This window comes from Oncorhynchus gorbuscha, unplaced genomic scaffold (genome assembly GCF_021184085.1).
Source record: "Oncorhynchus gorbuscha isolate QuinsamMale2020 ecotype Even-year unplaced genomic scaffold, OgorEven_v1.0 Un_scaffold_1363, whole genome shotgun sequence".
In the NCBI taxonomy this organism is placed as follows: Eukaryota; Metazoa; Chordata; class Actinopteri; order Salmoniformes; family Salmonidae; genus Oncorhynchus; species Oncorhynchus gorbuscha.
In genome coordinates this window covers 58,752-86,219 of record NW_025746160.1, presented here as the reverse complement: position 1 = coordinate 86,219, position 27,468 = coordinate 58,752, and the positions used below count along the sequence as shown (strand labels likewise).

Here is a 27,468-nt window from a genome sequence, read left to right as displayed (position 1 = left end):
CTGGGAAATTAGCTTTAAAGCTGACATTTTTCTTAGCTTTGCCTCATGGCAAAATGTGTACAATTGCAGGAAGTTAGCTTTAAAAAAATGTCTTGCTCCACTGCCATGAGGGGAGGGGAAGGGGGCTTCAAAATATGATTGCCTAGGGCCCCAGATGTGGTTAATCAGCCCTGCTTCTATAAGAAACAGCACATTAAAAAAAACATTTTTTACTTTTTATGCCCTCTTGTATAGCTCTAACCTGGTTGACAGTCTAGGGAGGGGGAGCATGTATTCTTCATTTGTTTTCTAAGATGTATAAAATCTATTTTTGTGACAGTACCGCCATGCCTGTGCTTTATCCAGTTCCACTGCATTTATCCAGTTCCACTGCCCTCTCATTTATCCAGTTCCACTATCCAGTTCCACCCTCTCATTTATCCAGTTCCACTGCGACCCCTCTCATTTATCCAGTTCCACTGCGACCCCTCTCATTTATCCAGTTCCACTGCGACCCCTCTCATTTATCCAGTTCCACTGCGACCCCTCTCATTTATCCAGTTCCACTGCGACCCCTCTCATTTATCCAGTTCCACTGCGACCCCTCTCATTTATCCAGTTCCACTATCCAGACTGCCCCTCTCATTTATCCAGTTCCACTCCTCTCATTTATCCAGTTCCACTGCGACCCCTCTCATTTATCCAGTTCCACTCTCATTTATCCAGTTCCTCTCATTTATCCAGTTCCACTGCGACCCCTCTCATTTATCCAGTTCCACTGCGACCCCTCTCATTTATCCAGTTCCACCCTCTCATTTATCCAGTTCCACTGCGACCCCTCTCATTTATCCAGTTCCACTGCGACCCCTCTCATTTATCCAGTTCCACTGCGACCCCTCTCATTTATCCAGTTCCACTGCGACCCCTCTCATTTATCCAGTTCCACTGCGACCCCTCTCATTTATCCAGTTCCACTGCGACCCCTCTCATTTATCCAGTTCCACTGCGACCCTCTCATTTATCCAGTTCCACTGCGACCCCTCTCATTTATCCAGTTCCACTGCGACCCCTCTCATTTATCCAGTTCCACTGCGACCCCTCTCATTTATCCAGTTCCACTGCGACCCCTCTCATTTATCCAGTTCCACTGCGACCCCTCTCATTTATCCAGTTCCACTGCGACCCCTCTCAATAAAGTAAGAGTCCTTCCGTATCATTTAAACACTGTGCTGTAAACTGTAACAATGTTGAATAACAACCAAGTCAGTTGAAACCTAATAAATCTCATATACTCTATGAAACGGAACATGGTTTTCCACGTTTCAGGACTCTATTCCTCATTAATATCCAGTAAATCATTGAGTATTAAAGTAACTTCCAGATTTTTTATGAAATATGAAATAGTTTTCCTTCAAATTAAAAAAAATGTAAGCCGCTTTTCTGTGTTGGAATGGTGTGGGCGTATCTACCGGTCATTCAAAATATTCATGTGAGTAAACCTCTGATTGGCCAGCACCTCATACTCTATGAGGAAATAGAAAACCGTCTGTTTGAGATGTAACTTTGAATTGGAGGTTTTGAAGTGTTTTGTTTTTCTTTCCTTTCTTCCTCCCAATTTATGCTTTTGGCCACAAATACAAGTACAGGACGAGTCCGCAACATTCTTTGGGTTTGAGTAAACAGAATATGACCTTTTAAAAGTGAGACCTTCACTGGACAGTTACATTGAGAATAGAAAAGTATCTGTGTTGGTTGCTATGGACACAACTGACAGCTTCACTTCAAGACGGGAGATTTAAAAGGTGTCACAATAAACAAGTTTAAAATGTTTTTTTTCTTCTCTTCTTTAAAAAAAAAAAAAGCTTTCTTATTTTTTCAAATCTCTCCTTTAATACTTGACAGCAGTATTAAAGAGAAACTCTGGATTGATTGCCTAGGCAACATCAATGTAACATTGCAGCAGAAGAAGCATTCACAGCTCATGAACACCTCCTCCAGCCTACTGAGGGAGGCTCGACCAATGGCAGCATACCAGCTTTGGCAACAGACAGATTTGTACCATTTCACACAACACTATTTGCTGCAGCGTAGAAGAAATTAAACAGTAAAACGTAAGGTGATTAAAGTCCCTATTTTAAAAGCTAACACGAATCTTTAAGAACTCTTTAGGAAATCCGTAAAAAGCTCACAAAGGAGAAGAGTGAAGCTGTGACTGTAGCTACAAGATAGAGAAGCATCTCTCAAAATTACACTGCAAACTAAACTTTTGTCGGTTTTATATATATATGTATTTTTTTAGTTTTTTTTTTACATTGGTTTTTGTTTTGGAGCTTTTTTGAGATTGGGGACAACCTCCTAGCCACTCCGGTTCCGGGTGCTTCCGTCCCCAGTGCGCTGAGCCCGGGCCAGCACTATTTCAGGGGTCACTCTCTTGCGGTCCTTTGCCAGGCCGAGGAAACACATCAAGTCGATGAAACAGGTGGTCAGGTTCAGTTTGCAGCCAAACTCACTGGATGCATAATCATATGGGAAGGTGTGGTGATAGTTATGGAACCCCTCACCTGAAAGTGACAGGAAACCACAGTCAGGATAACCGTTGGCCGTTATTTACACAGAATCACACATTCAAGATATCTTGTAAGATGTGAACACCCACACATGGTTTGATATAGAGCTACTATAAATATTATTTTCTGTCAACTCCAAAACCTAAAATTCATAAACTTGCTCGTCATCGATAATGAACAACCAATCCCCTTTTGATCTCTTTGAACAAACTGGTGTAATCACAGTCAACTGACAGCAGGTTAAATACATCACATGTTTAATATCACCCAGGAAGGTAATTACAAGCACAGAAATCAACGCTCGTTCTGTTAGGCTACTGTTCTGCGATAATTGTGTAATATAGAGTCATTTATCTACCCCTGTTTTCTCCCCAATTTCATGGTTTCCAATTGGTCGTTACAGTCTTGTCTCATCGCTGCAACTCCCCTACGGACTCAGGAGAGGCGATGGTCGAGAGCCGTGCGTCCTCCGATACACAACCCGGCCCCAAGCCGCACTGCTTCTAGACACAACGGCCACTTAACCCGGAAGCACTAATGTGTCGGAGGAAACGCCTTCCACCTGGTGACCGTGTCAGCGTGCACTGCGCCCGGTCCGGCCCGCCACAGGAGTCGCTAGTGCGTGACGGGACAAGGACATCCCTGCCGACCAAACCCTCCCCCAACCCAGACGACGCTGGGCCAATTGTGCGCTGCCCCACGGGTCTCCCGGTCGCGACAGAGGCTGGACTCGAACCCAGAATCTCTAGCGGCACAGCTAGCAATGCGATGCAGTGCCTTAGACCACTGCGCCACTCAGGAGACCCCAGTATAGAGTCATCTACGATATAACTACTACCATGTTATAAAGGAGCGACTTAATGAAAGATCTTAAGATCTTTTAAAATGGCAAGAGGTAGCTAACATACCTATGGCACTAAGGGTGACAAACTTGTTCTCTCTGGGGTTGATGTTGGTGTCGTAGGGCCGGTTTCCCCACATGTGGGCAGCACTGTTGACCAGCCAGGTAGCGTTCAGTACCAGGGTGTACCTCAGCAGACCCGGCACGAAGTAGCCCAGCCACAGGCTCTCTCCCCACAGGCACCAAGGAACAAACATGGGGATGGAGAAGCACATCAGGACCACTGACATCTTGTAATACCTGTGGAGAAGACCAGAGACCAGAGACATATCCTCTATTACATCTAGTAATACCTGTGGAGAAGACCAGAGACATATCCTCTATTACATCTAGTAATACCTGTGGAGAAGACCAGAGACATATCCTCTATTACATCTAGTAATACCTGTGGAGAAGACCAGAGACATATCCTCTATTACATCTAGTAATACCTGTGGAGAAGACCAGAGACATATCCTCTATTACATCTAGTAATACCTGTGGAGAAGACCAGAGACATATCCTCTATTACATCTAGTAATACCTGTGGAGAAGACCAGAGACATATCCTCTATTACATCTAGTAATACCTGTGGAGAAGACCAGACATATCCTCTATTACATCTAGTAATACCTGTGGAGAAGGAGACATATCCTCTATTACATCTAGTAATACCTGTGGAGAAGAGACATATCCTCTATTACATCTAGTAATACCTGTGGAGAAGACCAGAGACATATCCTCTATTACATCTAGTAATACCTGTGGAGAAGACCAGAGACCAGAGACATATCCTCTATTACATCTAGTAATACCTGTGGAGAAGACCAGAGACATATCCTCTATTACCTAGTATCCTCTATTACATCTAGTAATACCTGTGGAGAAGACCAGAGACTATTACAGTAATACCTGTGGAGAAGACCAGAGACATATCCTCTATTACATCTAGTAATACCTGTGGAGAAGACCAGAGACATATCCTCTATTACATCTAGTAATACCTGTGGAGAAGACCAGAGACATATCCTCTATTACATCTAGTAATACCTGTGGAGAAGACCAGAGACATATCCTCTATTACATCTAGTAATACCTGTGGAGAAGACCAGAGACATATCCTCTATTACATCTAGTAATACCTGTGGAGAAGACCAGAGACATATCCTCTATGACATCTTGTAATACCTGTGGAGAAGACCAGAGACATATCCTCTATTACATCTAGTAATACCTGTGGAGAAGACCAGAGACATATCCTCTATTACATCTAGTAATACCTGTGGAGAAGACCAGACATATCCTCTATTACATCTAGAACAGAGACATATCCTCTATTACATCTAGTAATACCTGTGGAGAAGACCAGAGACATATCCTCTATTACATCTTGTAATACCTGTGGAGAAGACCAGAGACCAGAGACATATCCTCTATTATATCTAGTAATACCTGTGGAGAAGACCAGAGACATATCCTCTATTACATCTAGTAATACCTGTGGAGAAGACCAGAGAACAGAGACATATCCTCTATTACATCTAGTAATACCTGTGGAGAAGACCAGAGACATATCCTCTATTACATCTAGTAATACCTGTGGAGAAGACCAGAGACATATCCTCTATTACATCTAGTAATACCTGTGGAGAAGACCAGAGAACAGAGACATATCCTCTATGACATCTAGTAATACCTGTGGAGAAGACCAGAGACATATCCTCTATGACATCTAGTAATACCTGTGGAGAAGACCAGAGACCAGAGACATATCCTCTATGACATCTAGTAATACCTGTGGAGAAGACCAGAGACATATCCTCTATGACATCTAGTAATACCTGTGGAGAAGACCAGAGACATATCCTCTATTACATCTAGTAATACCTGTGGAGAAGACCAGAGACATATCCTCTATTACATCTTGTAATACCTGTGGAGAAGACCAGAGACATATCCTCTATTACATCTAGTAATACCTGTGGAGAAGACCAGAGACATATCCTCTATTACATCTAGTAATACCTGTGGAGAAGACCAGAGACATATCCTCTATGACATCTAGTAATACCTGTGGAGAAGACCAGAGACATATCCTCTATTACATCTAGTAATACCTGTGGAGAAGACCAGAGACATATCCTCTATACATCTAGTAATACCTGTGGAGAAGACCAGAGACATATCCTCTATACATCTAGTAATACCTGTGGAGAAGACCAGAGACATATCCTCTATTACATCTAGTAATACCTGTGGAGAAGACCAGAGACATATCCTCTATTACATCTAGTAATACCTGTGGAGAAGACCAGAGACATATCCTCTATTACATCTAGTAATACCTGTGGAGAAGACCAGAGACATATCCTCTATTACATCTAGTAATACCTGTGGAGAAGACCAGAGACATATCCTCTATTACATCTAGTAATACCTGTGGAGAAGACCAGAGACATATCCTCTATTACATCTAGTAATACCTGTGGAGAAGACCAGAGACATATCCTCTATTACATCTAGTAATACCTGTGGAGAAGACCAGAGAACAGAGACATATCCTCTATTACATCTAGTAATACCTGTGGAGAAGACCAGAGACATATCCTCTATTACATCTAGTAATACCTGTGGAGAAGACCAGAGACATATCCTCTATTACATCTAGTAATACCTGTGGAGAAGACCAGAGACATATCCTCTATTACATCTAGTAATACCTGTGGAGAAGACCAGAGACCAGAGACATATCCTCTATTACATCTAGTAATACCTGTGGAGAAGACCAGAGACATATCCTCTATTACATCTAGTAATACCTGTGGAGAAGACCAGAGACATATCCTCTATTACATCTAGTAATACCTGTGGAGAAGACCAGAGACATATCCTCTATTACATCTAGTAATACCTGTGGAGAAGACCAGAGACATATCCTCTATTACATCTAGTAATACCTGTGGAGAAGACCAGAGACATATCCTCTATTACATCTAGTAATACCTGTGGAGAAGACCAGAGACATATCCTCTATTACATCTAGTAATACCTGTGGAGAAGACCAGAGACATATCCAGAGACATCTAGTAATACCTGTGGAGAAGACCAGAGACATATCTATTACATCTAGTAATACCTGTGGAGAAGACCAGAGACATATCCTCTATTACATCTAGTAATACCTGTGGAGAAGACCAGAGACATATCCTATATTACATCTAGTAATAGAAGACCAGAGACATATCCTCTATTACATCTAGTAATACCTGTGGAGAAGACCAGAGAACAGAGACATATCCTCTATTACATCTAGTAATACCTGTGGAGAAGACCAGAGACATATCCTATATTACATCTAGTAATACCTGTGGAGAAGACCAGAGACATATCCTCTATTACATCTAGTAATACCTGTGGAGAAGACCAGAGACATACTCATTACATCTAGTAATACCTGTGGAGAAGACCAGAGAACAGAGACATATCCTCTATTACATCTAGTAATACCTGTAATATTACATCTAGTAATACCTGTGGAGAAGACCAGAGACATATCCTCTATTACATCTAGTAATACCTGTGGAGAAGACCAGAGACATATATCTATGACATCTAGTAATACCTGTAGAATCTGACATCTAGTAATACCTGTGGAGAAGACCAGAGACCAGAGACATATCCTCTATTACATCTAGTAATACCTGTGGAGAAGACCAGAGACATATCCTCTATTACATCTAGTAATACCTGTGGAGAAGACCAGAGACATATCCTCTATTACATCTAGTAATACCTGTGGAGAAGACCAGAGACATATCCTCTATTACATCTAGTAATACCTGTGGAGAAGACCAGAGACATATCCTCTATTACATCTAGTAATACCTGTGGAGAAGACCAGAGACATATCCTATATTACATCTAGTAATACCTGTGGAGAAGACCAGAGACATATCCTCTATTACATCTAGTAATACCTGTGGAGAAGACCAGAGACATATCCTCTATTACATCTAGTAATACCTGTGACATATCCTCTATTACATCTAGTAATACCTGTGGAGAAGACCAGAGACATATCCTCTATTACATCTAGTAATACCTGTGGAGAAGACCAGAGACAGTAATACCTGTGGAGAAGACCAGAGACAGATCTAATCTATGACATCTAGTAATACCTGTGGAGAAGACCAGAGACATATCCTCTATGACATCTAGTAATACCTGTGGAGAAGACCAGAGACATATCCTCTATTACATCTAGTAATACCTGTGGAGAAGACCAGAGACATATCCTCTATTACATCTAGTAATACCTGTGGAGAAGACCAGAGACATATCCTCTATTACATCTAGTAATACCTGTGGAGAAGACCAGAGACATATCCTCTATGACATCTAGTAATACCTGTGGAGAAGACCAGAGACATATCCTCTATTACATCTAGTAATACCTGTGGAGAAGACCAGAGTAATTACATCTGTAATACCTGTGGGAAGAAGACCAGAGACATATCCTCTATTATATCTAGTAATACCTGTGGAGAAGACCAGAGACATATCCTCTATTACATCTAGTAATACCTGTGGAGAAGACCAGAGACATATCCTCTATTACATCTAGTAATACCTGTGGAGAAGACCAGAGACATATCCTCTATTACATCTAGTAATACCTGTGGAGAAGACCAGAGACATATCCTCTATTACATCTAGTAATACCTGTGGAGAAGACCAGAGACATATCCTCTATTACATCTAGTAATACCTGTGGAGAAGACCAGAGACATATCCTCTATTACATCTAGTAATACCTGTGGAGAAGACCAGAACAGAGACATATCCTCTATTACATCTAGTAATACCTGTGGAGAAGACCAGAGACATATCCTCTATGACATCTAGTAATACCTGTGGAGAAGACCAGAGACATATCCTCTATGACATCTAGTAATACCTGTGGAGAAGACCAGAGACATATCCTCTATGACATCTAGTAATACCTGGAGAAGACCAGAGACAGAGACATATCCTCTATTACATCTAGTAATACCTGTGGAGAAGACCAGAGACATATCCTCTATTACATCTAGTAATACCTGTGGAGAAGACCAGAGACATATCCTCTATTACATCTAGTAATACCTGTGGAGAAGACCAGAGACATATCCTCTATTACATCTAGTAATACCTGTGGAGAAGACCAGAGACATATCCTCTATGACATCTAGTAATACCTGTGGAGAAGACCAGAGACATATCCTCTATTACATCTAGTAATACCTGTGGAGAAGACAGAGAACAGAGACATATCCTCTATTACATCTAGTAATACCTGTGGAGAAGACCAGAGACATATCCTCTATTACATCTAGTAATACCTGTGGAGAAGAGACATATCCTCTATTACATCTAGTAATACCTGTGGAGAAGACCAGAGACATATCCTCTATTACATCTAGTAATACCTGTGGAGAAGACCAGAGACATACTATTACATCTAGTAATACCTGTGGAGAAGACCAGAGACATATCCTCTATGACATCTAGTAATACCTGTGGAGAAGACCAGAGACATATCCTCTATTACATCTAGTAATACCTGTGGAGAAGACCAGAGAACAGAGACATATCCTCTATGACATCTAGTAATACCTGTGGAGAAGACCAGAGACATATCCTCTATTACATCTAGTAATACCTGTGGAGAAGACCAGAGACATATCCTCTATTAAATCTTGTAATACCTGTGGAGAAGACCAGAGACCAGAGACATATCCTCTATTACATCTAGTAATACCTGTGGAGAAGACCAGAGACATATCCTCTATTACATCTAGTAATACCTGTGGAGAAGACCAGAGACATATCCTCTATGACATCTTGTAATACCTGTGGAGAAGACCAGAGACATATCCTCTATTACATCTAGTAATACCTGTGGAGAAGAAGAGACATATCCTCTATTACATCTTGTAATACCTGTGGAGAAGACCAGAGACATATCCTCTATTACATCTAGTAATACCTGTGGAGAAGACCAGAGACATATCCTCTATTACATCTAGTAATACCTGTGGGAGAAGACCAGAGACATATCCTCTATTACATCTAGTAATACCTGTGGAGAAGACCAGAGACATATCCTCTATTACATCTAGTAATACCTGTGGAGAAGACCAGAGACATATCCTCTATTACATCTAGTAATACCTGTGGAGAAGACCAGAGACCAGAGACATATCCTCTATGACATCTAGTAATACCTGTGGAGAAGACCAGAGACATATCCTCTATTACATCTAGTAATACCTGTGGAGAAGACCAGAGAACAGAGACATATCCTCGATGACATCTTGGATTGTATTTATCATCATTAGTCATTTAGGTCAACATTGGATCATTCAGAGATCCTCATATCCTCTAGTTTTACATCTAATAATACCTCAGTTTTTGATATGAGAAATATCCAATAAAGAGACCATGATTGTGTCCCACTTGTTGTTGATTCTTCCAAAAAAATACAGTTTTATATCTTTATGTTTGAATAAATGTGGAGAAGACCAGAGAAGGGGGCAGAGACAAGGCACTGTATGACATCTTGGTCATTGTGATTTATCATCTGAGTTAGTCATTTAGGTCAACATTGGGATCATTCAGAGATCCTCACTGAACTTCTGGTGGGGAGTTTGCTGCACTGAAAGGAAGGTTTAGTGGGGCTGAACTCATTTTGCACTGGTGATCCCAATTTTGAGTTTTTGATTTGTTAAAAATTTGTTGAAATATCCAATAAATGACGTTCCACTTCATGATTGTGTCCCACTTGTTGTTGATTCTTCATCTAAAAAATACAGTTTTATATCTTTATGTTTGAAGCCTGAAATGTGGCAAAAGGTCGCAAAGTTCAAGGGGGCCGAATACTTTCGCAAGGCACTGTATGAACAGGACAGGTTTACTTCTGAGTCATACTGGTGATCTAACTAGGAACAGGACAGGTTTAGTGGGGAGTCATACTGGTGATCTAACTATGAACAGGACAGGTTTACTTCTGAGTCATACTGGTGATCTAACTATGAACAGGACAGGTTTAGTGGAGAGTCATACTGGTGATCTAACTATGAACAGGACAGGTTTACTTCTGAGTCATACTGGTGATCTAACTATGAACAGGACAGGTTTAGTGGGGAGTCATACTGGTGATCTAACTATGAACAGGACAGGTTTAGTGGGGAGTCATACTGGTGATCTAACTAGGAACAGGACAGGTTTAGTGGGGAGTCATACTGGTGATCTAACTAGGAACAGGACAGGTTTAGTGGGGAGTCATACTGGTGATCTAACTAGGAACAGGACAGGTTTAGTGGGGAGTCATACTGGTGATCTAACTAGGAACAGGACAGGTTTAGTGAGGAGTCATACTGGTGATCTAACTAGGAACAGGACAGGTTTAGTGGGGAGTCATACTGGTGATCTAACTATGAACAGGACAGGTTTAGTGGGGAGTGAACAGAAACAGATGGAAAAAGAGAATTCAAGGAATACGGTTGAAATGGATCGTCAGGAAGGAACACCTACTTCCTCTGGAACATGACGACCTTGTCAGCCTTCAAGTCACTGAGCTCCAGCTTCTTCCCCTTCTCAATGACGTCTGGGTGTTTACGCACCAGGAGCCAACCGATGTGGGCGAAGAAGAACCCTCGGACGGCGTTGTGCGGGTCGGCATCGGTCTCTGAAAACTTGTGGTGAACTCTGTGGTCCCGAGCCCATTCAAAGATATCATTCTGTAGTGGGGGGCACAAAGACAAATACATAGAATCCATAGAACGGGCCTGATGGCATAATGGGTGGACTTGGCAGCCATTTTGAGTGTACCATTGTAGTGGGGGGCACAAAGACAAATACATAGAATCCATAGAACGGGCCTGATGGCATAATGGGCGGACTTGGCAGCCATTTTGAGTGTACCATTGTAGTGGGGGGCACAAAGACAAATACATAGAATCCATAGAATGGGCCTGGTGGCATAATGGGTGGACTTGGCAGCCATTTTGAGTGTAGCCATGTCTAGGTCGTTAACATACTGGTAAAGACAGCGTAATAATTCCATGTGGAGTGTTCGAAAGGAAACAAATTCATTGGACCGGTGCCGGTGCTGATTCTACAGGATGAGCGTTGAACACGTGACCAGCGGTCGGGACATCAAGTAATAAATGTGGATGTGGATCATTTGAAAAACGTTTCAATGACCAGAACGACAGTTATTCTGTGTTTACTGAGTAGTTAGCTGAAATGAACTACGACTGTGTTTATTCTCCACTTTCATAGCGAACTTTCAGTACGGCTAAAATTCACTTGCAGTCCTTTTTAAAATGGCTAATCCTGTAGAATCAGCGACGCCACGCTGGTCCAATGAATTTGTTTATTTTCAAACGCTTCTGCATGGAATTATTACATTGGCCTAAACGTTGTTCGCTTCAAACTAGGACCAATCCAGGAAATAAAACCAGGAAGTGGACCTTTCAATCTTTGCTGTGTTGTCAACTCAAATTACATGACAAAAATACATTGCATTGTGACATATACAGGGCCTTGGGAAAGTTCAGACCCATTCACTTCTTCCAAACGTTTGTTAGGTTACAGCCTTAATCTAAAATTGATTTGAAAAATAATTATAATCAATCTACACACAATACCCCATAATGACAAAGCAAAAATATATATACAGTGTATAGATAAAAAAAACATTTAAAACATTTTAGCTAATGTATGAAAAAAACAACAACGGAAATATCACATTTACATAAGTATTCAGACCCTTTACTCTGTACTTTATTGAAGCACCTTTAGCAGCGATTACTGCCTCGAATCTTCTTGGGTATGATGCTACAAACTTGGAGCACCTGTATTTGGGGAGTTTCTCCCATTCTTCTCTGCAGATCTTCTCAAGCCCTGTCAGGTTTGATGGGGAATGTCGCTGCACAGTTATTTACAGGTCTCTCCAGAGATGTTCGATCGGGTCCAAGTCTGGGCTCTGGCTGGGCCACTCAAGGATATTCAGAGACTTGTCCCGAAGCCACTCCTGCGTTGTCTTGGCTGTGCTTAGGGTCATTGTCCCGTTGGAAGTTGAGGTCCTGAGCGCTCTGGAGCAGATTTTCATCAAGGACCTCTCTGTACTTTGCTCTGTTCATCTCTGCCTCGATCTTGACTATTCTCCCAGTCCCTGCCTCTGAAAAACATCCCAATAACATGATGCTGCCACCACCATGCTTCACAGTAGGAATGGTTCCAGGTTTCCTCCAGACAATATGCTGCCACCACCATGCTTCACCATAGGGATGGTTCCAGGTTTCCTCCAAACATGATGCTGCCACCACTATGCTTCACCGTGGGGATGGTTCCAGGTTTCCTCCAGACAATATGCTGCCACCACCATGCTTCACTGTAGGGATGGTTCCAGGTTTCCTCCAGACATGATGCTGCCACCACCATGCTTCACCGTAGGGATGGTTCCAGGTTTCCTCCAGACATGATGCTGCCACCACCATGCTTCACCGTAGGGATGGTTCCAGGTTTCCACCAGACATGATGCTGCCACCACTATGCTTCACAGTAGGGATGGTTACAGGTTTCCTCCAGACATGATGCTGCCACCACCATGCTTCACCGTAGGGATGGTTCCAGGTTTCCACCAGACATGATGCTGCCACCACTATGCTTCACAGTAGGGATGGTTACAGGTTTCCTCCAGACATGATGCTGTCACCACTATGCTTCACCGTAGGGATGGTTCCAGGTTTCCTCCAGACGTTATTCAGGCCAAAGAATTTAATCTTGGTTTCATCATAGATTCTTGTTTCTCATGGTCTGAGTCTTGAGGTTCCTTTTGGCAAACTCCAAGCAGGCTGTTTTTATGTATTTGTTTAGTATTTAACCTTTATTTAACTAGGCAAGTCAGTTAACCTCTTACTCCTACCCGACACGCAGGCGTCCCATCTAGACATCTGGAAATGCAAATGCGCTACGCTAAATGCTAATAGCACTCGTTAAAACTCAAACGTTAATTAAAATACACATGCAGGGTACTGAATTAAAGCTACACTCGTTGTGAATCCAGGCAACAAGTCAGATTTTTAAAATGCTTTTCGGCGAAAGCATGAGAAGCTATTATCTGATAGCATGTAACACCCCAAAAGACCCGCAGGGGACGTAAACAAAATAATTAGCATAGTCGGCGCTACACAAAACGCAAAAATAAAATATAAAACATTCATTACCTTTGACCATCTTCTTTGTTGGCACTCCTTGATGTCCCATAAACATCACTATTGGGTCTTTTTTTTATAGATTAAATCGGTCCATATATAGCCTAGATATCGATCTATGAAGACTGTGTGATCAAGGAAAAAAATAGCGTTTTATAACGTAACGTCATTTTTTTAAATTAAAAAAGTCGACGATAAACTTTCACAAAACACTTCGAAATACTTTTGTAATGCAACTTTAGGTATTAGTAAACGTTAATAATCGATCAAATTGATCACGAGGCGATGTATATTTAATAGCTGTACGTCTGGAAATAATGTCCGGGTAAATCTCAACCAAAATATCCTCGTGTCCGTTTGACCAAGAAACAAATCGTAGGCAAATTACAAGACTGTTGACATCGTGTGGAAGCTGTAGGTATTGCAACCTCGGCCCCATTTAATGTGGTTCACATTCAACAATGGGTTCTAGTGGCGCATGGATATATTTTCACATTTTCAGTGATCAGATTTTCCTGCGCTTTTCGATTAAAGGCACGTTCTGTTATAGTCACAGCCGTGATTTAACCAGTTTTATAAACGTCTGAGTGTTTTCTATCCACACATACTAATCATATGCATATACTATATTCCTGGCATGAGTAGCAGGGCGCTGAAATGTTGCGCGATTTTTAACAGAATGTTTGAAAAAGTAGGAGGTAGGAGTAACAGGTTAAGAACAAATTCTTATTTAAAATGACGGCCTACCAAAAGGACACAACACTACATAAAGAGAGACCTAAGACAACAACATAGCAAGGCAGCAACACATGACAAAACAACATGGTAGCAGCACAAAACATGGTACAAACATTATTGGGCACAGATAACAGCACAAAAGGCTGTCATGTGTATTTTACTGAAGAGTGGCTTCTGTCTGGCCACTCTACCATAAAGGCCTGATTGGTGGAGTGCTGCAGAGATGGTTGTCCTTCTGGAAGGTTCTCCCATCTTCACAGAGGAACTCTGTCAGTGTAACCATCGGTTTTGTCGTCACAGCCCTGACCAAGGCCCTTCTCCCCCGATCGCTCAGTTTGACCGTGAGGCCAGCTACAACTAGAGTCTTGTTGGTTCCAAACTTCTTCCATTTAAGAATGATGGTGGCCACTGTGTTTAAGGGGACCTTCAATGCTGCAGGGATGTTTTGGTACCCTTCCCCAAATCGGAGCCTCGACACAATCCTGTCTCGGAGCTCTAAGGACAATTCCTTCGACTTCATGGCTTGGTTTTTGCTCTGACATCATGCACTGTCAACTGTGGGACCTTATATAGACAGTTGTGTGCCTTTCCAAATCATGTCCAATTAATTGAATTTACCACAGGTTGATTCCAATCAAGTTGTAGAAATGTCTCAAGGATGATCAATGGAAACAGGAGGCACCTGAGCTAAACTTTGAGTCTCATAGCAAAAGGTCTGAATACTTATATAAATAAGTATATATATCGCAAAAATATCCCAAAACCCGTTTTCGCTTTGTCATTATGGGGTATTGTGTGTACACAAATATATTTAATCTAATTTAGATTAAGGCTGTAACGTAACAAAATGTGGATAAAGTCAAGGGGTCTGAATCCTTTCCAAAGGCACTGTAAATTAGCATAATTTGAATGAACATTCTACATTACAGCCTGATCTCACGAGCAGCTCACATTCTGAGTGCATGCAGTCGTCTGCTTGACCAGGCTAACAGAATGATACTTCGGGAAGGTTTGTTCATCATAACAATGGAAGAGGTTCTTGTGTTTGTACCGCTATTGTCTGTCTTCTGATGTTCAACCCGGTTCAATGAAGGTGAAGTGGGAAAGACCCATGTTGTACCTGAAAGGCCATGGAGTTGGCAGTGGCAAGGAAGATTCTGAGAGGTAACGAGGCCTTGTAGGACCTGTGGCTCCATAGCCGGTGAGCCCCCGCAGTCACTCCTAAAGCACTTGTTAAAAAGCAAAACACAACTGTGTGGAAAGAGAGAGAACAAGGAAGATAGAGGAACAAAGTATATTTCAATGGTCAGATGACAACAGCTCCTCGCGCAGATTCATTTGCATGATAAAACAGAGGAAACACGACCATAAACATGAATAGCATCAGGTGGCAGAGAATGGGTCCTGTACTCTCTGCTTTTCCTAAAAACATTCATTCATTCGTTTGCCATCTAATCCAGAAAAAAGCGTCTGCTATTCCATAACAGAGTATAAACGAGCGATAGTGAATAATAATATACACCGTCAAACGGAGTGGAAGGGTCAACCGATTAGAATGTCTCTTTTCCATAGAATCGTTCATTTGGAGTTTATCTCCGGGATACAATAATCATATTTGGTTAAGAGTTTTTTTTTTGTATGAATGCATAATAACAATTGTTTCTAGAACCTTCTACATGTCTGGTTATGATAGTATTACATTTGCAGAGAAATGACAACCATCCGTGTTCACCAGCAGGGGGGAGAGAAAGAGGCAGAGAGTTTGCGCCACGCAGCACTGAAGACTGGCGAATCCAGCTGTGCCGTGCGTGTGCCCAATCCGAGGGGAACATTAACTACGCCATAAAAACAATACGAAAACTCAGTTCAATTTGAAATAACAAGTGGGTTAGCTTTATCATACTTACACCAAGCCCAGGTCAAAACATGAGCAGATGGGACGAGGGTGATGCCGTACACGGCTCCAATGTGCAACAAAGTCATCAATATGATATTTCTCCACACGAGTATCATTGAAGGTTTGGGACCTTCTTTCTCTTTGTACGTTTCGTCAAACACATCATCTCTTTTTGTCGCCGATTCTGCGAGCACATCACCGTTCCTGTGTCTCCCCGGACCCTCTATCTCCGTGTCAGTCATCCTCGCCGTTGATTTTGTTGATGAATGAAACTGGCAACGGAAAGCAGACATTTTGTTACCTTCAGTATAACGAGACAACACAACAGTCATAAAATAGTGGCGTGAATGTGAATGAAATGTAATGTTTCTGCAGAAATTGACATTTGTAACTAATGTCACTCGAAATTGTGGTTAAACGTTGCACGATGGTGACAAAACCTGTCTGTTCCTGGGTGGTGATGCTGAACACTGTGGCATCAAGACACCGCGTACCTTAGTTGACTAATGTTGGATGAAACATCCCCGTAATTATATTAAATTAAAAATCAAACGTACCTTATGAAGACTACTTCTGTTAATTGATGCGAACAAATATGATAGAATCCAGTTTAAAATGGTGGTAAACGGCACTGAATTGAAAATAATATAATAACACTGTGATGACATAAGTTCCAGTGTTGCTGAAGCCGTTTTTACCTTCCTAGGTGCTCCGGGATTTGGAGAAGATATTTGCGAGACTGTAATTGGACAAGCTGGGTTTGATACCACCTTTCTCGCCTCGTTTCATTGGTTGCCCTGTTATCTGATGTTCACGTTGTTATAAGAACTTGTTAATAGAATATTCTCATCATTTACATAATAATATACTACAGTCTGGTTTTCATGTCTATGCATAGTCACATGTACAAATTACCTCGACTAATCTGTACCCCGGCACATTTACTCGGTACCGGTACCCCCTGTTTATAGCCTCGTTATTGTTATTTTATTGTGTTACTTTTGTTTGTTTTTGTTTTGTTTCGTAAATATTTTCTTAACCATTTCTTGAACTGCACTGTTGGTTAAAATAGCTTGTAAATACGCATTTCACGGTAAGGTCTAAACATGTTGTATTCGACGCATGTGACAAATACAGTTGAATATTGGATGGAGAAAGTGTAGGCCTACTTTAGTCACATCTCATTAATACGAAATTGATCAATAATAATCTATTGTACAGGTTTACACAAATAGTTTACATGTTTTATTGGATTGTCACTCTGGAAATGTAATGCAATACTGACAATAGCAGTAGCCCAAGCTAAAAACATCAAACGGTTGGTTTGGGTCATCAGTGATAGCGACACTGTCAGCATGATGGGACTATCTGCAGCCATTAGATAGTAGATAGGCTACAGTCGTTCCTCCGATAGGCTACAGTCGTTCCTCCGATAGGCTACAGTCGTTCCTCCGATAGGCTACAGTCGTTCCTCCGATAGGCTACAGTCGTTCCTCCGATAGGCTACAGTCGTTCCTCCGACAGGCTACAGTCGTTCCTCCGACAGGCTACAGGCTACAGGCTACAGTCGTTCCTCGACAGGCTACAGTCGTTCCTCCGACAGGCTACAGTCGTTCCTCCGACAGGCTACAGTCGTTCCTCAGGCTACAGTCCTCCGACAGGCTACAGTCGTTCCTCCGACAGGCTACAGTCGTTCCTCCAGGAGTCGTTCCTCCGACAGGCTACAGGCTACAGTCGTTCCTCCGACAGGCTACAGTCGTTCCTCCGACAGGCTACAGTCGTTCCTCCGACAGGCTACAGTCGTTCCTCCGACAGGCTACAGTCGTTCCTCCGACAGGCTACAGTCGTTCCTCCGACAGGCTACAGTCGTTCCTCCGACAGGCTACAGTCGTTCCTCCGATAGGCTACAGTCGTTCCTCGATAGGCTCAGTCGACAGGCTACAGTCGTTCCTCCGACAGGCTACAGTCGTTCCTCCGATAGGCTACAGTCGTTCCTCCGACAGGCTACAGTCGTTCCTCCGATAGGCTACAGTCGTTCCTCCGAGGCTACAGTCGTTCCTCCGATAGGCTACAGTCGCTACAGTCGTTCCTCCGACAGGCTAGTCGTTCCTCCAGTCTACAGTTCCTCCGATAGGCTACAGTCGTTCCTCCGACAGGCTACAGTTCCTCGAGTCGTTCCTAGGCTCCTCCGATAGGACGATAGGCTACAGTCGTTCCTCCGACAGGCTACAGTCGTTCCTCCGATAGGCTACAGTCGTTCCTCCGATAGGCTACAGTCGTTCCTCCGATAGGCTACAGTCGTTCCTCCGATAGGCTACAGTCGTTCCTCTGATAGGCTACAGTCGCTTCCTCCGATAGGCTACAGTCGTTCCTCCGATAGGCTACAGTCGTTCCTCCAGCTCGTTCCTCCGATAGGCTACAGTCGTTCCTCCGATAGGCTACAGTCGTTCCTCCGATAGGCTACAGTCGTTCCTCCGATAGGCTACAGTCCTCTGATAGGCTACAGTCGTTCCTCTGATAGGCTACAGTCGTTCCTCCGATAGGCTACAGTCGTTCCTCCGATAGGCTACAGTCGTTCCTCTGATAGGCTACAGTCGTTCCTCTGATAGGCTACAGTCGTCGCTTCCTCCGATAGGATAGGCTACAGATAGGCTACAGTCGCTACAGTCGTTCTCTGATAGGCTACAGTCGTTCCTCTGATAGGCTACAGTCGTTCCTCCGATAGGCTACAGTCGTTCCTCTGATAGGCTACAGTCGTTCCTCCGATCCTCTGATAGGCTACAGTCGTTCCTCCGATAGGCTACAGTCGTTCCTTAGGCTACAGTCGTTCCTCCGATAGGCTACAGTCGTTCCTTAGGCTACTCGTTCCTCCGAGGCTACAGTCGTTCCTCCGATAGGCTACAGTCGTTCCTCCGATAGGCTACAGTCGTTCCTCCGATAGGCTACAGTCGTTCCTCTGATAGGCTACAGTCGTTCCTCCGATAGGCAGGCTCCGACAGGCTACAGTCGTTCCTCTGATAGGCTACAGTCGTTCCTCTGATAGGCTACAGTCGTTCCTCCGACAGGCTACAGTCGTTCCGCCGCTCTCTGCTTCAGCTTTGCCATGTGTTGTTACCACGTCTCTAGTGCTGTGCTTCCCACACCTCTATGATGAATTCCACAGGAAGCCTCTGAATGTCACGCCACATTTCAGTGGTTTCGGTGGTTCATGCGCTTGGTGATAATAGGCATGTCTTTTTAATGTGCTTGATTCATTCATCATATATATTTTTTAATATCACCACTTTCATTCAAACACTGAATAAAGAGGAGAAGAATGCTTTGCCCATTGATACACCCACACCCACACCCACACGGCTGCCCTGCAATGATGGGAATGCAGTGAGAGATGATGTCTAAGATTGCTTGATTTAGGCCGGAGTGTCCCGACGAGCTCCGTACCCGGACTTCACATTTTCTGGTAATTGCAAACCAGCGCCTCTATAAAACAAAGTAGCATGTCGCCGGCGCAGATTCACACACCGAGGCAAAACACGGTGATCAAAACGGAATGGAAGGCGGGATCTGTATTGAATATCAATGAAAATTGGGCATTCATTTCCTGATTCCGCTTTGTTGAAATTGATTTGCCGCTCGTCTGTGAAACTATGCGTGGCTGTAGGCTGTTCCAGATTGTGCAGATTGAAAATGCGCCAGCCTGAATGGCATGGTGTCAAATGAGGGTTTTTAAGGTCATGAAAGGTAATTGAAATGAGTTGAATCATTTTTGTTAATATAATTAATTAATGAAGGTACACTTTTAAATATGATCAATCACTTAAAAATCGACGTATCAGCCATTACCGGAAGGACCATTCATTGCGTGACTGTTGTACGCTGCACGTGTGAGAGAATGAGTGGTCTGTTGCCCGAGGAGAGAGAGCGCGCGGCAATTCAGCAGCAGGTATAACATAATGACAGACAACAGACTAACTACCCTGAACTAAAATATAAACGCAACATGCAACAATTTAAAATATTTTTTACTGAGTTGACAGTTCATATAAGAAAATCAGTCAATTGAAATACATTCATTAGGCCCAAATCCGAATCTATAGATTTCACATGACTGGGAATACAAATATGCAACTGTTGGTCACAGATACCGTGTGGATCAGAAAACCAGTATCTGGCAGGGGCGCAACAAGTCCCCACCACATTCCCCCATTTTATCAATGGAATGTGATACAAACCTAGGAAAAGGTGTGCTTTAGGACCATGCAGACGCTTGGAGTGTTTATCTGTCTGGATTTTACAACAACAAAAAATATATATATATATCTATATTTATATATATATATTTGTGCATAGTTTACATAGACTTAGGTTGGAGTCATTAAAACTAGATTTTCAACCACTCCACAAATTTCTTGTTAACAAACTATAGTTTTGGCAAGTCGGTAAGAACATCTACTTTGTGCATGACACAAGTAATGTTTCCAACAGTTGTTTACAGACTAATTATTTCACTTATAATTCACTGTATCACAATTCCAGTGGGTCAGAAGTTTACATACACTAAGTTTAAACAGCTTGGAAAATTCCAGAAAATGATGTCATGGCTTTAGAAGATTCTGATAGGCTAATTGACATAATTTGACTCAATTGGAGGTGTACCTGTGGATGTATTTCAAGGCCTTCCTTCAAACTCAGTGCCTCTTTGCTTGACATCATGGGAAAATCAAAAGAAATCAGCCAGGACCTCAGAAAAAAATTGTAGACCTCCACAAGTCGGGTTCATCTTTAGGAGCCTTTTCCAAACGCCTGAAGATACCGCGTTCATCTGTACAAACAATGGTACGCAAGTATAAACACCATGGACCACGCAGCCGTCATACCGCTCAGGAAGGAGACGCGTTCTGTCTCCTAGAGATGAACGTACTTTGGTGCGAAAAGGAAGGTACAAAAGTATCTATATCCACAGTAAATCGAGTCCTATATCGACATAACCTGAAAGGCTGCTCAGCAAGGAAGAAGCCACTGCTCCAAAACCGCCATAAAAAAGCCAGACTACGGTTTGCAACTGCACATGGTGACAAAGATCGTACTTTTTGGAGAAATGTCCTCTGGTCTGATGAAATTAAAGTAGAACTGTTTGGCCATAATGACCATCGTTATGTTTGGAGGAAAAGGGAGAGGCTTACAAGAACACCATCCCAACCGTGAAGCATGGGGGTGGCAGCATCATGTTGTTGGGGTGCTTTGCTGCAGGAGGGACTGGTGCACTTCACAAAATAGATGGCATGAGGGAGGAAAATTATGGGGATATATTGAAGCAACATCTCAAGACAATAGTCAGGAAGTTAAAGCTTGGTCGCAAATGGGTCTTCCAAATGGACAATGACCGCAATCATACTTCCAAAGTTGTGGCAAAAAGGACAACAAAGTCAAGGTATTGGAGTGGCCATCACAAAGCCCTGACCTCAATCCTATAGAACATTTGTTGGCAGAACTGAAAAAGGGTGTGCGAGCAAGGAGGCCTACAAACCTGACTCAGTTACACCAGCTCTGTCGGGAGGAATGGGCCAAAATTCACCCAACCTATTGTGGGAAGCTTCTGGAAGGCTACCTGAAGAATTTGACCCAAGTTAAACAATTTAAATGCAATGCTACCAAATACTAATTGAGTGTATGTAAACTTCTGACCCACTGGGAATGTGATGAAAGAAATAAAAGCTGAAATAAATCATTCTCTCTTCTATGATTCTGACATTTCACGTTCTTAAAATAAAGTGGTGATCCTAACTGACCTAAGACAGGTAATTCTTACGAGGATTAAATGCCAGGAATTGTGAAAAACTGAGTTGAAATGTATTTGGCTGAGGTGTATGTAAACTTCCGATTTAAACTGTATGTCCCCCCACTTCTAAAACCAAAGTTGTGCCCCTTGTATCTGGTGTGACCACCATTTACCTAATGCAGCAAGACACATCTCATTCTCATGGAGTTGATCAGGCTGTTGATTGTGGACTGTGGAATGCTGTCCCACTCCTCTTCAATGGCTGTGCAAAGTTGCTGGATATTGGCGGGACCTGGAACACGCTGTCGTACACATAGATCCACAGCATCCCAAACATGCTCAATGGGTGACAAGTCTGGTGAGAATGCAGGCTATGGAAGAACAAACACAGTTTCAGCTTCTATGAATTGTGTACAGATCCTTGTGACATGGGGCAGTGCATTATCATGCTGAAACATGAGGTGATGGCGGCGGATGAATGGCACGACAATGGACCTCAGGATCTCCTCACGGTATCTGTGTCAATTCAAATTGCCATCGATAAAATGCAATTGTGTTCATTGTCCACAGTTTATGCCTGCCCATACCATAACCCCACCGCAACTATTGGGCACTGTGTTCACAACGTTGACATCAACAAACGGCTCGCCCACACCACGCCATACACGTTGTCTGACATCTGCCTGGTACAGTTGAAACCGGGATTCAAGGTCAAGACCCTGGTGAGGACGATCTGGACGATCTGTGACATTGCGTTGTGTGACAAAACTGCACATTTTAGAGTGGCCTTTTATTGTCCCCAGCACAAGGTTCACCTGTGCAATGATCATACTGTTTAATCAGCTTCTTGATATGCCAGACCTGTCATGTGGATAGATTATCTTGGCAATGGTTAAATGCTCACTAACGGGGATGTAAACAAATTTGTGCACAAAATTTGAGAGAAATAATATGTTTGTGCGTATGGAACATTTCTGGGATCTTTTATTTCAGCTCATGAAACATGGGACCAACCTTTTACATGTTGCAGTCATATTTTTGTTCAGTGTAGATAGCCAATTCAAAACAACGTGTAGCAGTTATCTCGCTAGTTAATTATAACTGAGCATTAATGTCGTTGTCACCTTTCCACCCGCACTAGCCTTATTAAATCTGCACCGTTGGGAAACTGGGATTACCCTCTATTAAACCGTAGCCGTGGAATTGCGACAACAAAGAATGGTAAGAATTGACAAATGACTTGGTTGGTGGTACCCTAACTGGGGAGAACAGGCTCATGGTAATGACTGGAGTGGAATCAGTGGAATGGTATCAAACACATCAAACACCTGGTTTCCATAGTTTCCAGGTGTTTGATGCCTGGATGACAAGGGATGTTGTCTGTTTAGTGAGTCCTCCAGATCAGAGGCTGTAGGGATGACCAGGGATGTTGTCTGTTTAGTGAGTCCTCCAGATCAGAGGCTGTAGGGATGACCAGGGATGTTCTCTGTTTAGTGAGTCCTCCAGATCGGAGGCAGTAGGGATGACCAGGGATGTTGTCTGTTTAGTGAGTCCTCCAGATCAGAGGCTGTAGGGATGACCAGGGATGTTCTCTGTTTAGTGAGTCCTCCAGATCAGAGGCTGTAGGGATGACCAGGGATGTTGTCTGTTTAGTGAGTCCACCAGATCAGAGGCAGTAGGGATGACCAGGTATGTTGTCTGTTTAGTGAGTCCTCCAGATCAGAGGCTGTAGGGATGACCAGGGATGTTGTCTGTTTAGTGAGTCCTCCAGATCAGAGGCTGTAGGGATGACCAGGGATGTTCTCTGTTTAGTGAGTCCTCCAGATCAGAGGCTGTAGGGATGACCAGGTATGTTGTCTGTTTAGTGAGTCCTCCAGATCAGAGGCTGTAGGGATGACCAGGTATGTTGTCTGTTTAGTGATGTTGTCTGTTTAGTGAGTCCTCCAGATCAGAGGCTGTAGGGATGACCAGGTATGTTGTCTGTTTAGTGAGTCCTCCAGATCAGAGGCTGTAGGGATGACCAGGTATGTTGTCTGTTTAGTGAGTCCTCCAGATCAGAGGCAGTAGGGATGACCAGGTATGTTGTCTGTTTAGTGAGTCCACCAGATCAGAGGCTGTAGGGATGACCAGGTATGTTGTCTGTTTAGTGAGTCCTCCAGATCAGAGGCTGTAGGGATGACCAGGTATGTTGTCTGTTTAGTGAGTCCTCCAGATCAGAGGCAGTAGGGATGACCAGGTATCTTGTCTGTTTAGTGAGTCCACCAGATCAGAGGCAGTATGGATGATGTTCTCTTGATAAGTGTGCGAATTGGACCATTTTCTATCCTGCTAAGCATTTCAAATGTAATGAGTACTTTTGGGTGTCAGGGAATATGGTATGGAGTAAAAAGTACATAATTTTCTTTAGGAATGTTGTGAAGTAAAAGTAAAAGTTGTTAAAAATATAAATAATAAAGTACCCCAATAAACAACTTAAGTAGTACTTAAGTACTTTTCACCACTGCAGGATAGCTACTGGGTGTGCAGACTTTTGTTCAAGCCCTGCTCTAACCACATTGTAGCCTAAACATCAGCTGCTCAACAGGACCTTGATAAGCAGACTTGGGTGTTTCAGGGATAGATCAAAAGTCAAGCCTGAACACCCAGGAGCTCTCCAGATGGAGGGTTGACCACATGTTGACAACATGCGACTAAGAGTGCAGGTCTACTTTGTGGAGGTTAAGTGCCTTGATCAATGGCACAACGGCCTACAGGGGATCAGACACCGTGTCAAACACAGTGACATCAGCTCAGGGATTCGATACAGCAACCTTTTGGTTACTGACACAATACTCTAACCACTGGGCTAGTTGCTAAGGGCTTGTAAGTAAGCATTTCACGGTAAGGTCTACCTACACCTGTTGTATTCAGCATTTCACGGTAAGGTCTACCTACACCTGTTGTATTCAGCATTTCACGGTAAGGTCTACCTACACCTGTTGTATTCAGCATTTCACGGTAAGGTCTACCTACACCTGTTGTATTCAGCATTTCACGGTAAGGTCTACTACACCTGTTGTATTCAGCATTTCACGGTAAGGTCTACCTACACCTGTTGTATTCAGCATTTCACGGTAAGGTCTACTACACCTGTTGTATTCAGCATTTCACGGTAAGGTCTACCTACACCTGTTGTATTCAGCATTTCACGGTAAGGTCTACCTACACCTGTTGTATTCAGCATTTCACGGTAAGGTCTACCTACACCTGTTGTATTCAGCATTTCACGGTAAGGTCTACCTACACCTGTTGTATTCAGCATTTCACGGTAAGGTCTACCTACACCTGTTGTATTCAGCATTTCACGGTAAGGTCTACCTACACCTGTTGTATTCAGCATTTCACGGTAAGGTCTACCTACACCTGTTGTATTCAGCATTTCACGGTAAGGTCTACCTACACCTGTTGTATTCAGCATTTCACGGTAAGGTCTACCTACACCTGTTGTATTCAGCATTTCACGGTAAGGTCTACCTACACCTGTTGTATTCAGCATTTCACGGTAAGGTCTACTACACCTGTTGTATTCAGCATTTCACGGTAAGGTCTACTACACCTGTTGTATTCAGCATTTCACGGTAAGGTCTACCTACACCTGTTGTATTCAGCATTTCACGGTAAGGTCTACTACACCTGTTGTATTCAGCATTTCACGGTAAGGTCTACCTACACCTGTTGTATTCGGCATTTCACGGTAAGGTCTACCTACACCTGTTGTATTCAGCATTTCACGGTAAGGTCTACTACACCTGTTGTATTCAGCATTTCACGGTAAGGTCTACCTACACCTGTTGTATTCAGCATTTCACGGTAAGGTCTACCTACACCTGTTGTATTCAGCATTTCACGGTAAGGTCTACCTACACCTGTTGTATTCAGCATTTCACGGTAAGGTCTACTACACCTGTTGTATTCAGCATTTCACGGTAAGGTCTACCTACACCTGTTGTATTCAGCATTTCACGGTAAGGTCTACCTACACCTGTTGTATTCAGCATTTCACGGTAAGGTCTACCTACACCTGTTGTATTCAGCATTTCACGGTAAGGTCTACCTACACCTGTTGTATTCAGCATTTCACGGTAAGGTCTACCTACACCTGTTGTATTCAGCATTTCACGGTAAGGTCTACCTACACCTGTTGTATTCAGCATTTCACGGTAAGGTCTACCTACACCTGTTGTATTCAGCATTTCACGGTAAGGTCTACCTACACCTGTTGTATTCAGCATTTCACGGTAAGGTCTACCTACACCTGTTGTATTCAGCATTTCACGGTAAGGTCTACTACACCTGTTGTATTCAGCATTTCACGGTAAGGTCTACTACACCTGTTGTATTCAGCATTTCACGGTAAGGTCTACCTACACCTGTTGTATTCAGCATTTCACGGTAAGGTCTACTACACCTGTTGTATTCAGCATTTCACGGTAAGGTCTACCTACACCTGTTGTATTCAGCATTTCACGGTAAGGTCTACCTACACCTGTTGTATTCAGCATTTCACGGTAAGGTCTACCTACACCTGTTATATTCAGCATTTCACGGTAAGGCCTACTACACCTGTTGTATTCAGCATTTCACTGTGAGGTCTTCTACACCTGTTGTATTCAGCATTTCACGGTAAGGTCTACCTACACCTGTTGTATTCAGCATTTCACGGTAAGGTCTACCTACACCTGTTGTATTCAGCATTTCACGGTAAGGTCTACCTACACCTGTTGTATTCAGCATTTCACGGTAAGGTCTACTACACCTGTTGTATTCGGCACACATACATTTTTATTTGATTTACTTAACAGATCCACAGCTGTTCTATCTTTGTCTTTGAGGCCAAAGCTCTCAGTAAATTGCAAGTGAAGGGTTTCCCTAAAACTCAAAGCTGGCTAGAGCTCTAGGAATCATGTCTGGGTAGGACTATGAATGTAGATATAATCTGCTCCCCAAATGGCACTCTATTGCCGATATAGTGCTTAACTTGACCAGGGCCTTCTTTTCAAAAGTAGTGCACTATATAGGGAATATGGAGCCATTTGGGATATATACCATATGACTCTGACACACCCCAACAACACAATAAGACTGTGTTCACTTCCCATTGGTGAATGTAGGATAATTATACATGCATTGTGTTTGATGGAGGTTATGGTTACATCACCTTGTCAAGAAGAGGTTACTTTAGGTCATAATGGCACTAGGGCGGTTCACCTGGTAAAATCACCCGCACAAACAGTTTACGTCGTCTGATTCAAAACAACCAATCAGCAGCAGTTCTTCAACATGTGTTCCCCTCTGACCAATCCTACGACATGCCTGCAAAGTGAGT

General features: G+C 42.9%; 1 protein-coding gene across 3 annotated transcripts; it reads right to left on the bottom strand.

Moving 5' to 3' along the window:
- Window positions 1-1,835: 1,835 nt before the first annotated feature.
- Window positions 1,836-27,468, bottom strand: LOC124022382 (acyl-CoA desaturase-like). Of its 3 annotated transcripts, none has more exons than XM_046337327.1 (6): window positions 27,301-27,468; window positions 16,335-16,596; window positions 15,548-15,678; window positions 11,003-11,208; window positions 3,455-3,687; window positions 1,836-2,540 (listed from the first exon to the last, which is right to left on the bottom strand). In XM_046337327.1, the coding sequence occupies exons 2-6, from the start codon at window positions 16,564-16,566 to the stop codon at window positions 2,335-2,337; spliced, it is 1,008 nt and encodes a 335-aa protein (XP_046193283.1). In that variant the 5' UTR covers window positions 16,567-16,596; window positions 27,301-27,468; the 3' UTR covers window positions 1,836-2,334. The 3 variants fall into 3 exon arrangements, with proteins under 3 accessions (XP_046193283.1, XP_046193281.1, XP_046193282.1); XM_046337325.1 differs by lacking the exon at window positions 27,301-27,468 and adding an exon at window positions 16,882-17,050; XM_046337326.1 differs by lacking the exon at window positions 27,301-27,468 and adding an exon at window positions 16,765-16,788.